General features: G+C 50.0%; 1 protein-coding gene across 1 annotated transcript in view; it reads left to right on the top strand.

Annotated features, from left to right (window-relative positions):
• Positions 1-14,478, top strand: part of LOC119979710 (cubilin-like) — a 162,284-nt gene that overhangs the window by 102,089 nt on the left and 45,717 nt on the right. The window contains exons 16-18 of the mRNA XM_038822270.1: positions 1,413-1,621; positions 3,349-3,363; positions 10,787-10,937. Coding sequence (XP_038678198.1) covers positions 1,413-1,621; positions 3,349-3,363; positions 10,787-10,937 — 375 coding nt within the window. The remainder of the gene's footprint in view (positions 1-1,412; positions 1,622-3,348; positions 3,364-10,786; positions 10,938-14,478) is intronic.

Below are 14,478 nucleotides of genomic sequence, written 5' to 3'. Positions count from 1 at the left end.
CGTGAAATTTCATGGACCAGATCCGTCAGGAATGCTGCCCAACCCAGAGGGGATTTTAGAGTGAGGTAGGTAGGGCCTCAGAGGGGACGCCTGCCCCTGCCCGTATTAAGACCCTCACATGGCCACTTGCGCCTGTTTAAGGGTGGTTTCCCACCCAGTCTCAATTTTCAGTTTAGCAGGTGCCGGGTAGCTAACGGTGCAAATTGGAAAGAATCACAGCCTCGATCTCAGGGCGGTAATGGGGCGACCTCCATGAAAAACCCCCTTCTGACTGGGGCTTCCCTTCCTTCATGGACTGGACATCTCTGGACCTCTCAGCTGCCTGACCTACCCCCTGATGAAGCACGTGCCCCACTCACATATCCATCATCCTGCGATCCCAAAGCATCCCCTGCCCTTCCCTCCCTGGGGGTTCTGCCACTTTACTCACACTGAATCAGATTGGCTGACAGCTCCCCAAGGCAGGACGTCCAAGTGCTGCCAGTCAACATTCATTGAGGAGTGAAATGTTATCAGGTCTATTGGAATTGGTGGGATGAATTCCCCTCCAACTCATCTGCTGTGTAATCAGAGTGTAATGGTCAATCAAGTTAAACTCAGCAGTAACAAAAGTCCAGCTGCACAGATTATACAAAAATAGCAAACATGAACAGAAAATATTTTAAAAGGCTAATGGAATGCTCACCTTTATATCATATGGAATGGAATATAAGTGATTAGAGGTCACTTGGCAGCTATATAAAGTCCTGGTTGGACCACACCTGAACCATGACAAACTGTTCAAGGCAGCAGATCTGAAGGATTTATTTGGTTCTTAAGCAAGTGCAGCATAGATTTACCACAATCATACCAGGAATCCAACGTTTAAGCTCACGTCAAAGTCTTCAAATGAGAATTGTTAATTTTCTGAAGTGAAAGATTGCCAAGGTTCGAGGAAAAGGCAGAGCAGTGGGACATGGTGAGTTGCTCTTCCAATGAGCCAATATGTACACGATGGGCCAAATGGCCACCCCTTCTGTGCCATAACTATTTTACGATGGTATTAGTTTGGAACTCAGGATCGTGTTAGATCAATCTTAATTTAAACTCAGATTGATAAAATCTTGTCGGCCATTGATTTGAAGCGATGTGAGGAAAAGGCAAGTCTTTGGAGTTAGGTCAAAGATCAAACACTAAATAATGGAACAGACTCAAGGAGTCAAATGTCCAATACCTAATCATTAGTTCCAATTGATTGATTACCGAATGGCTGCTCCATGGTTGATACTTTGTTATCTATTCAATACATATCCTATTCTTTTAATGTTGTTTGTAGATGTGTGTGTATATGTTGCCCAGTTTATGAAGTAAATTGTTAATTATAAAAGATAAGTACTATAGTAAATTTCAATTTACTATCTTTGTCTCCCCAGGCTGGAAGTATCATTGCGGTGCACAAACGATTATGTTGCAATATATGATGGAGCTTCAACAAATTCTCCTCTGATTTCAACAATATGTACCGGATCAAACCACACATTTACATCATCGTCCAACACTATGACCATTTGTTTCAAATCTGATCACCTGAAAACAAGTGTTGGCTTTACTGCATATTACTACTCTCAGCCGTTGTTCCAAAGTAAGTGTGTAAAATTTTCTGTCTTAGAACATAGAACATAGGACAGTACAGCACAGAACTGGCCCTTCGGCCCTCAATGTTGTGCCGAGCCATGATCACCCTACTCAAACCCACATATCCACCCTATACCCGTAACCCAACAATCCCCCCCTTAACCTTACATTTTTATTAGGACACTACGGGCAATTTAGCATGGCCAATCCACCTAACCCTTGTTCAATATAGTTTAAATTAGCACAAATGTGTTGTTAGTTTCAAGGAGCCACTAGGCACCAACTAAGGCATAGATCAATTGTATTTCAGCTTAATTGAATCCAATTCATTAGTTTAGTTTCATCAAAGAACATTAGAGGAGCAAGTAAACAGGTTGTGGGCATATTTTCCAAATCTTCCTGGTTGAAATATCTGGGAATTTCTTGCTTCACAGGACAAATTCACCTGTGCCTGGGTCCATCCTCGATCTGAGGCCCCTGGTAGGTGTTGCCCTGGCAGCAGCAGTGCATCCCCAGTGCTGCTGCTGAATTCAGAAAGCTGCAAGCCTCTGATTTGATGGCAGCTCGCAGCAGGCAGGACCTCTGCACCCTGTCTCCTTCATCCTGGCGGACGGCCAGTTCCTGGCCTGTTCAATTCCTGAATGATGCAAGATGAGGTGGACCTTCTCGGAAAGAGGTGACACAGGTGGCTCACTGCCTAGACAGCTGCCGATTGAGACCCCTGTCGCCTAAACACGATTCCACTCACTGTGTTATGTGGAAACTTGCTAAACTTCTCATGTCCTCAGGAACCATGTGTGAAGAAATTGATGTCAGCTGGAGGAGCCTGAGCTCCAGAATTCAGAGCTTGAGCAGAAGCTGGAATCACTACAGTGTACATACATAGCTGAGAGTTACAAGGCTAGCACAGCTGGAATTAGAAAATGAAGTGTTTAAAAGTGGAGACAACAGCACTGTAACAGTCTGTGGCATCCAGGATCCCATCCTGTGTTAAGGAGGGCAACTCACCCCCAGGAGCTGTTAGCCAAACAGATAGACACAGTAACTCAGAGCTACAGCAATACCATCAGCATCGATGGCCACTGCTGAGGCTGCAAGATGAGGTGGGCCTTCTCAGAAAGAGGTGACGCTGGTGGCTCACTGCCTATACAAGGCTAGCAAGGGCTGAATTAGTAAAAGAACTGGTTTTGAAAGTTGAGGCAACTGCACCTGAACAGTCTGTGACATTCAGGATCCTACCCTGTCAGCTGGGCTGTGGTTTGTGTTGAGGAGGGCGACTCACCCCCAGGAGCTGTTAGCCAAACAGATGGACACATTAACTCAGAGCTACAGCAGTATCACCGGCATTGATGGCCACTGCTGAGGTTGCACCTGGAAAAAGAGGATGCAGTGCAAGGGCAGTGCCCCCATGACCAGGCAGTGGGGTCTGGGGTCATCGGGGCTGGGTTGAGTTTTATGGGGAAAATCAGGGAGAAATAAGCGTGGGTCGGTGATGCCGTTGTCACGGGATGAACACTGTCACCAGTGGGCCCCCCCATGGGCCTTTAAGAAAGCACTAATAGGGGACCCCACCTTGCTTAACCTGTGGGTATTCTGTCAGGATTTACCTGCTGTTCTCCCCACACAGAAGCGAGACCCCAGTCCAGAAAGTCAGGAAAAGGCCTTTAACTGACCGCACAATTCTGATGAAAGGTCACAATCTGAAGCACTTTCACTGTTTTTCTCTCTCCACAGTTACCACTGGGCTTGGTGAGTATTTACAGAATTTTCAGTTTTAATGCTGTTTCCAACTAAGGTGTAAGATTCTTGAGGAGGTAACAAGGAAATAAGAGAATCATTCGCCGTCCCTGGGTGTAGGTGGCAGAGGCGGTCAGCGCTGTGGACTATGTCACTCAGACTGGTATGCAGTGCCGCAAGATACTCCACGACCTCCTCAGGGTGGCTAGGGTCATGCGCCTGGTACTAACCCCCCCCCCCCCCCCCCCCCCCCCCAACACCCCTGGAGCACCCTGGAGCCCGGGTTGGAAGATGACACTGACTTTCTGTCACAGCTGTCCCCTACACCCTCCACCATCCCAGAGACTATCACCTCGGTTGGACACATTAGTGAAGAAGCTCTTGTGTCTGGTGTGCACCATACAGCTGATCCAGTACAGCAGGTTGTGGTAGGAGCACCCAAGGGGCTGGATGGTTGGAGGGCAGGCTGGCCCCAGGAACCAGCTGATGTCTCAACTGGTCCTGGGTTTCTGGAACAGCCAGCCCCAGGCACAGTCCAAGTATGACAGTCCAGAAAGTCAGGAAAAGGCCTTTAACTGACCGCACAATTCTGATGAAAGGTCACAATCTGAAGCACTTTCACTGTTTTTCTCTCTCCACAGTTACCACTGGGCTTGGTGAGTATTTACAGAATTTTCAGTTTTAATGCTGTTTCCAACTAAGGTGTAAGATTCTTGAGGAGGTAACAAGGAAATAAGTGAATCATGTTTTTTACATGGATTTTAACAAGGTCCCACAAAGCAGACTGGTCAGGACTGTGACAGTCCTTGACTGTAACACATCCAAGTAGCTTTGATCCAGGATTGGCTCAGTGGCTGGAAGCAGAGTGTCATGGGAGATGATGTTTTTTTTTTATAACTGCAGTGCTCTTCCCTTTGGGGGTCTTAAGGGCTTAGTGTTGGCTTCTTTGTTTCTCTAGGTATGGCAGTGATATAGGCTTAAGTGTAGTTGGCATGATTGAGATGTTTGCAGATGATACAGATGGGCAGCACGGTAGCATTGTGGATAGCACAATTGCTTCATGGCTCCAGGGTCCCTGGTTCGATTCCCGCTTGGGTCACTGTCTGTGCGGATCTGCACATCCTCCCCGTGTGTGCGTGGGTTTCCTCCGGGTGCTCCGGTTTCCTCCCACAGTCCAAAGATGTGCAGCTTAGGTGGATTGGCCATGATAAATTGCCCTTAGTTTCCAATATTGCCCTTAGTGTTGGGTGGGGTTACTGGGTATGGAGGTGTTGACCTTGGGTAGGGTGCTCTTTCCAAAAGCCGGTGCAGACTCGATGGGCCGAATGGTCTCCTTCTGCACTGTAAATTCTATGATAAATTCTATGATAATCTATGAAATTGGTCATGTAGTTGCTCGTGTGGGAAAAGGCTGTAGACTTCAGTTTCAATGTGTTTCCAACAATGTTTAATATTTTTGAGGAGGTAAGAAGGGAATGAGTGAATCATGTTGTTTACATGGATTTTAACAAGGCTTTTGACAAGGCCCCACATGGCAGACTGGTCAGGCCTGTAACAGTCCTTGACTGTAACAGATCCAAGGGACCTGGATCCAAAATTGCTCTGTGGCTGGAAGAAGAGGGTCATGGTAGGTGGTGGTTATTTATAACTGCAGTTCTCTTCCTTTTGGGGCTTTAAAGGGCTGAGTATTGGCTCTTTTGTTTTTCGAGGTACGGCAATGATTTAAGCTTAAGTGTAGTCGTCATGATTGAGAAGTTTGCAGATGATGCAGAAATTGGTCATATAGTTGCTCGTGTGGGAAAAGGCTGTAGACTGCAAAAATGTATCAACAGATTCATCGGGTGCGCTGAAAAGTAGCAAAAGGAATTAAGTTTGGAGAAGGTGAGGTTCTTGATTTGGGTGGAATTAATCAAAAATTTGTATTTCATGTATGTGAATTCACAGAGTGTGCCACAGATTGACATGTGGAAATATAATATTTATTATAACAGACTTTGTTCAAAGCAGGGCAAGACTGAGTGTTAAATATTCTTTTTTTCAATGTATTTTATTCCAAAAGTATAAATAGTTACAAAAACATAAATAAATCAGGAAACATTCTCCACAGTTCAGTTTGTGCAGGTTTTTTCCCCTGTTCACCCCTCTACTCTTCCCCTCCCTCCTCCCCCCACACTCCCGCGCACACTCCACGACAACATTTCCTCAAATGTGGTCATGGACAGTCCCCACCATATCTCAAAGCCTTCCGCTGATCATCTCAATTCAAACTTGATCTTTTCCATCTGGAGAAAGTCGTACAGGTCGCCCAGCCAGGCAGCCCCCACTGATGGCGATGTCGACCGCTATTCCAACAGAATCCTTCACTGGGCAACAAGAGAAGTGAAGGTCACAGCATTGGCCTTCCTCCCCTCCATCAGCTCCAGCATTTCTGACAACCCAAAAATCACCACTATAGGGTCCGGCCCAGTCCCTACCCCGACAATCTTTGATAGTGTCCAAAACATCCCCTCCCAGTATCTCTCCAACTTCACACAGCTCCAGAACAAATGCACCTAAACCCTCTTATCCTCATTCGAGTCATATGCACCCTATGCACAACCTTGAACAGAATCAAACTCATCCTCGAACATGGGGTTGAATTCACCCTACGCATTGCCTCACTCTACACTCCCCATCCTATCTCCCCTCCCAGTTCCATTTCCCATTTCTCCTTAATGCTCTCCCTTGATCCCCCAGCCTCCCATATATATCCCCAAACCAACCCTCCCCTTCCATGTCTGGGCGCAGCAACTCCTCCAAGAGGGTATCATCTGGAAGCTTGAAAACCCTCTCCATTCCTTCCGTGTAAAGTCCCTCACTTGCATATACCTGAACTCGCTTCCCTTCGGCAACTCCACCCTCTCTCACAGCTCTTCCAAACTTGTAAACCTCCCCTCCAGGTATAGAGCCATCGCCTTTGCCAAGCCCTTCTCTCTCTATCTCCTGTTCATGCCATCCATCTCTCCTGGCTTAAACCCATGATTCCAACACAACGGTGTTAGCACCGACCTCCCCTCCATTCTAAAGTTCCACCTCAACTGGTTCCACACCCTAATCGTGGACTCGACACCGGGCTCACAATGTACCTCCTTGGTGCCAGTGGAAGTGCCGCTGTCACCATGGTCCTCAGGCTGGAACCCCTCCATCTAATCTCCCTCCTTCCCACAAGGCCTCACCTTCTCGGCATTCACTGCCCAGGAATAGTGCAACAACTTTGGTAACACTGAACCCACTTTCTGCCTCTGTCTCTGTAACAGGCCCTCTTCACTCGAGGTACCTTCCCCGCTCATATAAACTCCAAAATCGCTGCATCCAGTTTCCAGAAAAAGGCCTTCGGAATGAAGTTTGGAAGGGTTTGGAATATAAACAAGAATCTTAACAGAACATTCATTTTCACCACCTGGACCCTCCCCGCCAATGTCAGGTGTAGCATATTCCATCTCCTAAAATCCTTCTTAACCATCTCCACCGACCTTGTCAAGTTCCATTTGTGCATCGTCACCCACTCCCCTGTCACCTGAGCCCCCAAATACCTAAACCTGTCCCTGGCACCCTAAATGGCAATCTCAAGATTGGTTCCCCAATCAGCCGCATTCATTAGAAACACCTCACTATTTCCAACATTCAGCTTATAGCCCGAGATGGCCTCAGACCTCTCCAGTATGTCCATAATTCTCCCCAAACTCTCCAATCAGTCCTACAGGAACAACAGCAGGTTATCTGTGTAGAGGGACACCGGTGTTCCCTACTCCCCCTGCCACTCAACTAACCCTTTAATGGCTGTCGGCAAGGGTTCTACCGCCAGCGCGAATAACAGCGGTGACAATGGACACCCATGCCTCGTTACCCTGTGCAACCCGAAGTTCCGTGAACTCAGTTGGTTTGTCTGTATGCTCGTCACTAGGGCCACATGCAACAGATGCACCCACGCCACAAACAATAGGCCGAAAATGAACCTTCCCAGGAGCTCGACAGGTACCTCCACTCCACCCGGTCGAAAGTCTACCCGACGTCCACAGAGACCACTGCCCGTCCCTTTGACGGGATCATAATCACATTTAATAACCGCCTTACGTTACTGGAAGACTGCCTGCCCTTTACAAAACCCGTTTGATCCTCTATTCCCGCTACTACCACTCCGGGAAGGCATCCTTCACTTCCCCGCCACTACCTTGGCCAACACTTTCACATCTATTCCAATGGGTCCTTCCCCTTCTTTGGGATTAACGTCATTGACACCTGGGTCAGTGTCTCTTCTCCAGTGCCGAACTCCCCGGATAACTGTCCGGCCCTCGGGCTTTTTGCGACTCCATCACCTCTCTCATCCCGAGCGCCTCCTCTCCTCATCCAGCCTTTGAAACTCCAGTTCATCCAAAAACCACACCATATCCCCTTCACCCGGTTCGGCCCAACAGAGCGTCTCATAATAGTCCCTGAATACCTCTTTAATCTTCTGTGGCTCTGACACTACCTCCACCTTTCCTGTCTGCACACTCAGAATTTCCCTGGGGGCAGCCTGCCTCCGTAGCTGATGGGCTAGCATACGGCTAGCCTTTTCTCCATATTCATACTGCACCCCCTTGCCCTCCATAGCTGCCCCACTGCCTTACCCATCGTCAGCCTGTCAAACTGCCCCTGTAACCTTTTTGTTTCCGCCAACCCCTCCTTGGTGGGGGCATTCGAATATTTCCTGTCCGGCTCTTATCTTGTTCCATAACTGTCCATACTTTTCTGTGCGCCTTGAACAAGATAACCAGCTCCCGAACCACCACTTTCAATGCCTCCCCAAATGTGGCCTTAATATCTCCCCATTCTGATTCAATTGCACATGGTCTCTGATCACCAACCGCATCTTCTCACAGAACCCCTTGCCTGCCAAAAATCCAAAATCTAACGTCCATTTTGGCCTCTGCTCTTGCCTGGAACTAAGTCTAACCACCAGCCAGTGTGACATATGGTCTGAAATCACGATTCCCACGTACTCTGCCCCGACCAACACCGCTCGGCTCACCACGTACGAGAACAAGGAGTGCTCCCTTTCCCACCACGTTCCTAAACCTCCAGGGATTCACCATTCCCACCCTTTCCATAATTCCTCCCAGCTCCTTCGCCATCCTCTACCTTGCCATTGACTTGGGGCTCGACCTATCCATCCTTGGTTCTAATACACAACTAAAATCACGCCCATAATCAACTGATGCGTGTCCAGGTACAGAACCATTCCCAGCAACCCCTTCACAAACCGCACGCTGTACCAAACGTTCACTAGCACCACCGCATCCTTTCCAACACCTCGCTCACTATTACGTACCTTCCACCCGAGTCCCGCACTTCCTTGGCTCCTACAAACCCCCCGTCATTTTGCTCAGCAGGATGGCCAACCCGCGCGACTTTGAATCAAACACCGAGTGAAATACCTGACCCATCCATCCCTTTCTCAACGGAACCTGATCCTTCACCCGGAAGTGCATCTGCTGCCGAAAGACCACCCCCACCTTCAAGCTCCTAAAGTGCACAAAGACCTGAGACCTCTTCACCGGCCTGTTCAATCCCCGTACATTCCATGTTACGAACCTTGCAAGAGGCTTGTGCCTCCACTCCTGTCCGGCATCCCCCCCTTCCAGTTCCGCTTCCTTTAATTTTGCCCTGAACTGGGCCCATCCAAGATGGCCCCCTTCTCTGTCCATGACCCCACTCATTCTCCAACGCTGCCACATCACACCACCCTTCAACCATCCCTCCCCCAACCCTTCATCCTCTCCATCACCCCCATCCCCATTTGGCCTAACCCCCACAGCCACCTCCCCACCTCACTTCCATTCACTAGCATTACCTGGCAGCATGGCTGCTCCTGCCTGACGGCTCCTCCTGTCTACCCCTTCGCTCACTTTCTCCCCTTGGTCTGTGCAAATGGCTCCCCGTGGACCCCGCCCTCCCCCACGCAAACAAAGACTGTTTCAAAACCACGGATCACCCCCTCCAAAATAAGAGTCCACAAATCAGGGGGGGGGGGGGGTGGGGGAGGAGGGGGTGGGTGGGGGGACATTTTCCCCCTGACAAACTTGTTGCCCTTTTGCAGACAATCACAATGGAAAACCACATTCATCTGAAGATATACTTGAGAACTATTTTGCTAATTATTTGGTCTCCTGAGAGACCAGCGAATAGATCTTCTAAAAGTGGTGGAAGATAATGGTCAGCACATAGTGCTGGTTGATTTTGGTTTTAAAATCCCCACACATTTTATTGAACTATGCCTCTTTAACAGAGGAATGAATTTTGTCCCCCAGTCACTGGTGGTAACAGGGTCCATGATTCCTATCTCAATTAACCTCTCAAGTTTTTCTTCCACTTTTGGCCAGATGGCAGATGGTACAGTGCACGCTTTAAGAGATTTAGGCAACCTGTCTGCCTTGACCTTGAGTTTTACTTCAATTCCAGTCATGAATCCAAGTGACTCTTTGAATACCTGAGGTTACTTCTTCAGAAGTGGTTATTGATCGTTCGTACAATCAACAAATTGGTTCACGACGGCCCAGTTTAGCTTTTTCTTCCTTAACTATAGAATTATAGAATTTTCAGTGCAGAAGGAGGCCATTCGACCCGTCGAGTCTGCACCGGCCCTTGGAAAGAGCACCCAATTAAGCCACACCCCCGCCTTATCCCCTTAAACTAGTAATCCAACCTAATCGAAGGGCAATTTAGCATGGCCAATCCACCTAACCTGCACATCTTTGGGCTGCGTGAGGAAACCAGAGCACCCGGAGGAAATTCGCACAGACACAGGAAGAACGTGCAGACTCCGCACAAACAGTGACCCAAACCGGGAATCGAACCTGGGACCCCGGAGCTGTGAAGCAACTGTGCTAAACACTGTGCAACTGCGCTGCCATGATCTCCCAAACAATGCTAGAAAGTCTCCTTGGACAACGTGGAGAGGCAACTCCATTTATTGACCATTTAGTTCTACATTCACCATGTTGTATCCCTTCAGTGGCAAGACATGCTCAGTGTATGTCCTCAAGGTGACATCTGATGGTTGAAAAGGTAGATGTTTTAGCTTCTAACTGTATATTGTCTCAGGTATGAGTGATACTGCTGGTCCCATATCCACCCAAAAGTATTGCTGATCTCCTTTCACTGAAAAGACACCAAGCTTGAATTCTTTAAGCTGGCTTGACATCTTGTCCCTTAATGAGTCTTCAGTTCCATCACTTAACTGGTGAACTTGACCAGCAGACTTAGCTGTGTTTTTCTTGGTACATTTCTTTTGATGAACCACCAGGTGTGACCACCAGGCCTTTACAATGTGGCCTACTTTACCACATTTTTTGCATTTATTCTCCTTTTTCCAACACTATCCTGCTGAATTTTCTCATTTTCTCATTGTAACTAGATGGAATAACATGTGGAGGGAGGCTTGAGACTGAGAGTGGATCCTTTACCAGCCCCAATTATCCAGAACCATATCCAAATAATGCCGAATGCATTTGGTACATACAAGTGAAAAAACGGCACACAATTACTTTGAATTTGGATGGTTTTCAGTAAGTAACAATGTTTCCACTTGCTCATTGTAACTGCCAGAGACAGCTAGTGCTGAATAGATACCAAACAGTCTGAATACCTTTAGATTCAACCTGGCCCATAGTTAATGTTTTTGTTTTGTCAATGAGAAAGCACAATCATAGTGATCTACAATGTAAAATTTCCAGAATGGAAATACACTGACCCATGCGATGTATCAGACCATCTGTCCATCTGTATTACAGAATCAGAGAATATTACAACATATATGGGATCCTTTCCGGCCCATTGTGGCTGTAGTGGGTCTTTGACAGAGCTGTCCAATTAGACTAATTCCTTTTCTCTTTTCTCACATTCTTTATACATATATTTATACATTATATTCCTTTATAAAGTTTTGTAAATGTTCTCTTCATTCAAAGGCTATGTCTGCTTCCCCAGTATTGGATAAAATGCACCAATCAGAAACCATCAACTTGCACAGAGTAAAAATTGGGCCAAATGTTTCAGCTGGAACCTAAACAGCTGTTAACCTGCTAATGTATTTGGCTCAAAGATTGGAGAATTAATCAGGATTTGAGTTATCCAAATAATGAAAGATGCTGATGTCTGACCAGCCATCGGTCTTCCAGCTGGAGATGATCAGTTAGGCAGCCAGTGATACCTACAGCTCATGAACCAATTGTTAAAAAAGTTAATCGCTAATATTTAATCCTGTTCAGTCAACCAATAAACACTCAGGGCTGGATTCTCCATTTCTGAGACTAACTGTTGACGTAGTGGAGGATGTGTGGCGCTTTACGACAGAAAATCGGTGCAACACCTGCACCGATTCAGCTACTCTTAATGGGCGAGCACCGTCGCCACGTGGAACACAATCAATTCCAGGAAAAACAGTACTGCATTCGTCAGGTCCGTGATGAGCACTCATGAGGCACTTCAACGGTCATTGCCCCCACACACACCGTCCGAGCCAACAAGAAGGCTGGAAGGAGAGCAGCGCCATGGTTCAGGGACGCTGAGCTGAAAACCCTGCTGAACACCGTGGAGGAGAGAAGGATGACCCTATACCCTGGCCCGGGAGGATGACCGCCAGGCTCCTTGATTCGCCGTCCCTGGGTGTAGGTGGCAGAGGCGGTCAGCGCTGTGGACAATGTCACTCAGACTGGTATGCAGTGCCGCAAGATACTCCACGACCTCCTCAGGGTGGCTAGGGTCATGCGCCTGGTACTAACCGCCCCCCCCCCCCCTCCCCAACCCCCCTGGAGCACCCTGGAGCCCGGGTTGGAAGATGACACTGACTTTCTGTCACAGCTGTCCCCTACACCCTCCACCATCCCAGAGACTATCACCTCGGTTGGACACATTAGTGAAGAAGCTCTTGTGTCTGGTGTGCACCATACAGCTGATCCAGTACAGCAGGTTGTGGTAGGAGCACCCAAGGGGCTGGATGGTCGGAGGGCAGGCCGGCCCCAGGAACCAGCTGATGTCTCAACTGGTCCTGGGTTTCTGGAACAGCCAGCCCCAGGCACAGTCCAAGTACAGCCAGAGAGCCAGGGGCTACAAGAGGGGATAACGGCGAGCATTCGGCACCTGCAAGTGCAGGTGGCGGAGTCTAGCCACGTGCACGAGCAGGGTGTGGTGCCGGCCATGCATGCCACCCAGGCCAACACCACATGGGCGATGTCCGTGGTGGAGGCATTGGGGGCAATGTTTTCGGCTATGGATTAGCGTGTCCAAGGCTTGGGGCATTCTGTGCAGCCGGTGGCCGAGGCCCAGGACAGGGCTGTCCTATCAGGCACAATGTGCCAGAGCACCTGGACATTGCAGCGGCGCTCCTCAGCATGGCCCAGTCACAGCAGACCATGGCTGGGAATGTAGGCTGCATTGCCCATGCACTGGCCGGCGTTGCAGACCCGAGGTGAGGTGGCCCAGTCCCAGAGGGAGGCGGCCCAGTCCCAGAGGGAGGTGACCCAGTCCCAGAGGGAGGCGGCCCAGTCCCAGAGGGAGGCGGCCCAGTCACTGGCTGATGTGGTACAGACCCACAGGGTGTTGGCAGAGTCACAATGTGATGTGGTGCAGTCCCAGACGGAGATGTTCCACTCCCTGTGCTCCATGGCCACGAGCATGCAGACCCTGGTCGAGACCAGAGTGGGCCTCTAGGACCCGCAGTGGGGGGTGGAGGACGGGACCTCAGGGGATGGCTCCAGTCACACCCCCGTCCCATGGATTAGCCTGGGGCCCATTGGGCACCCCGAGGGAGGAGGCGGTGATGGGGCCTGTTGAAGTGACTTCCGCAGAGGAGGTACCGGAACACCACAGCACTTTGAACTCCTGTGAAATCCTGGACAGGTCCCATCTTGGCGACTGGAAGGATCAGGTCGTGTAGAAGTTATGGGCAACCGTCACTTTGACAGTCACTGGGAGCGGGTGTCCTCCCTCATACCCCTGCAGTGCCAAGTGTACGATCATATGGCAGATATGTCACACTGTCTCTCTGTTCAACTGGAGTCTCTGGTGGCATGCCCGGTCCGGAAGGACCTCTTATAACAGGCACTGCCAATACACATGAGGCCTGATGTGCCTCCTTGGCATCTCCTTCTCCTCGGCTTGTTGGGCGGCTGGCCCTTCAGCCTGTGCGACTGCCACCTGCCCATCTGCAGCCCATTCCTCTGCAGCCCGTTCCGCTGCTGCAGCTTCCCCATCCTCTTCGAGCGGCTCCCGCTCACGCAACTGGAGGCCATCTCGCAGAGCTGCGACCATCACCAGGGTGGCTGCCATTGCTGGTTGAACTCCAAACACCATAGTCTGCAGGGGTGAAGGCCAACATGTTAGCATGGTGCACATACACCCATGCTCAACTAGATTCCATGGGCTACACGGTGGGCCCTGTTGGCAGCGTGGGCGCCATCCCCGCATCTCCCTCTCCCACCCCCTCACCCCTGCCCCTTCGGTGTCCGGCACCGTGGGGTCCCTGGTCCTAGCGCCCATCTCTGCTGCCAGATAAATCATTGACTGTCACTGCCCTCACGGGGCTTCCATGTGTGTGGGGCCTGGGTGGTCCGTAGGTGGGTCGCGGCCGGTTGGGTGGGGTGTTTGGGACCGGGGTGGGGCGCGCTGTGGCGGGGCGATGGGGTGCGGGAGTGGGCTCACCCATACCGCCGGTGTCACTGTGTAGAACCAGGGAACGACGTGGGTGTGCAGCTTCCCCTTCGTGGTGGCCGTTGTAATGACGGTTGGTGCCTGGGCACCTCCCCAGTCGTGTGGAGGGGGCACCCTTGCTGCTCAGCCTGTTCCCCCCCTACCCTGGCCCTGGCACTGGGCCCCCCCACCCCAGCCAGCATGGCTGCTGTCCAGCCCAGCAGCCCGCAGTCATGTCACTCCGTGTCCTACGTCATCTCTCTCGCTCAGCAGCCACGGCGCCAGGTTCACGATTTTTGAGACCACAAGTGAACCATCCTGTAGGGAACTCAGTCCACCGGAGGCAGTGAATCTCGGAGGACCCGGAGAATAGGGGGTCAGGTCCGCTAATGATATGGCAATGGTACTTAATCACCGCGG

The sequence above is a fragment of the Scyliorhinus canicula genome, chromosome 16 (genome assembly GCF_902713615.1).
Source record: "Scyliorhinus canicula chromosome 16, sScyCan1.1, whole genome shotgun sequence".
NCBI lineage: Eukaryota > Metazoa > Chordata > Chondrichthyes > Carcharhiniformes > Scyliorhinidae > Scyliorhinus > Scyliorhinus canicula.
This window is presented reverse-complemented; position numbering and strand designations above follow the sequence as displayed.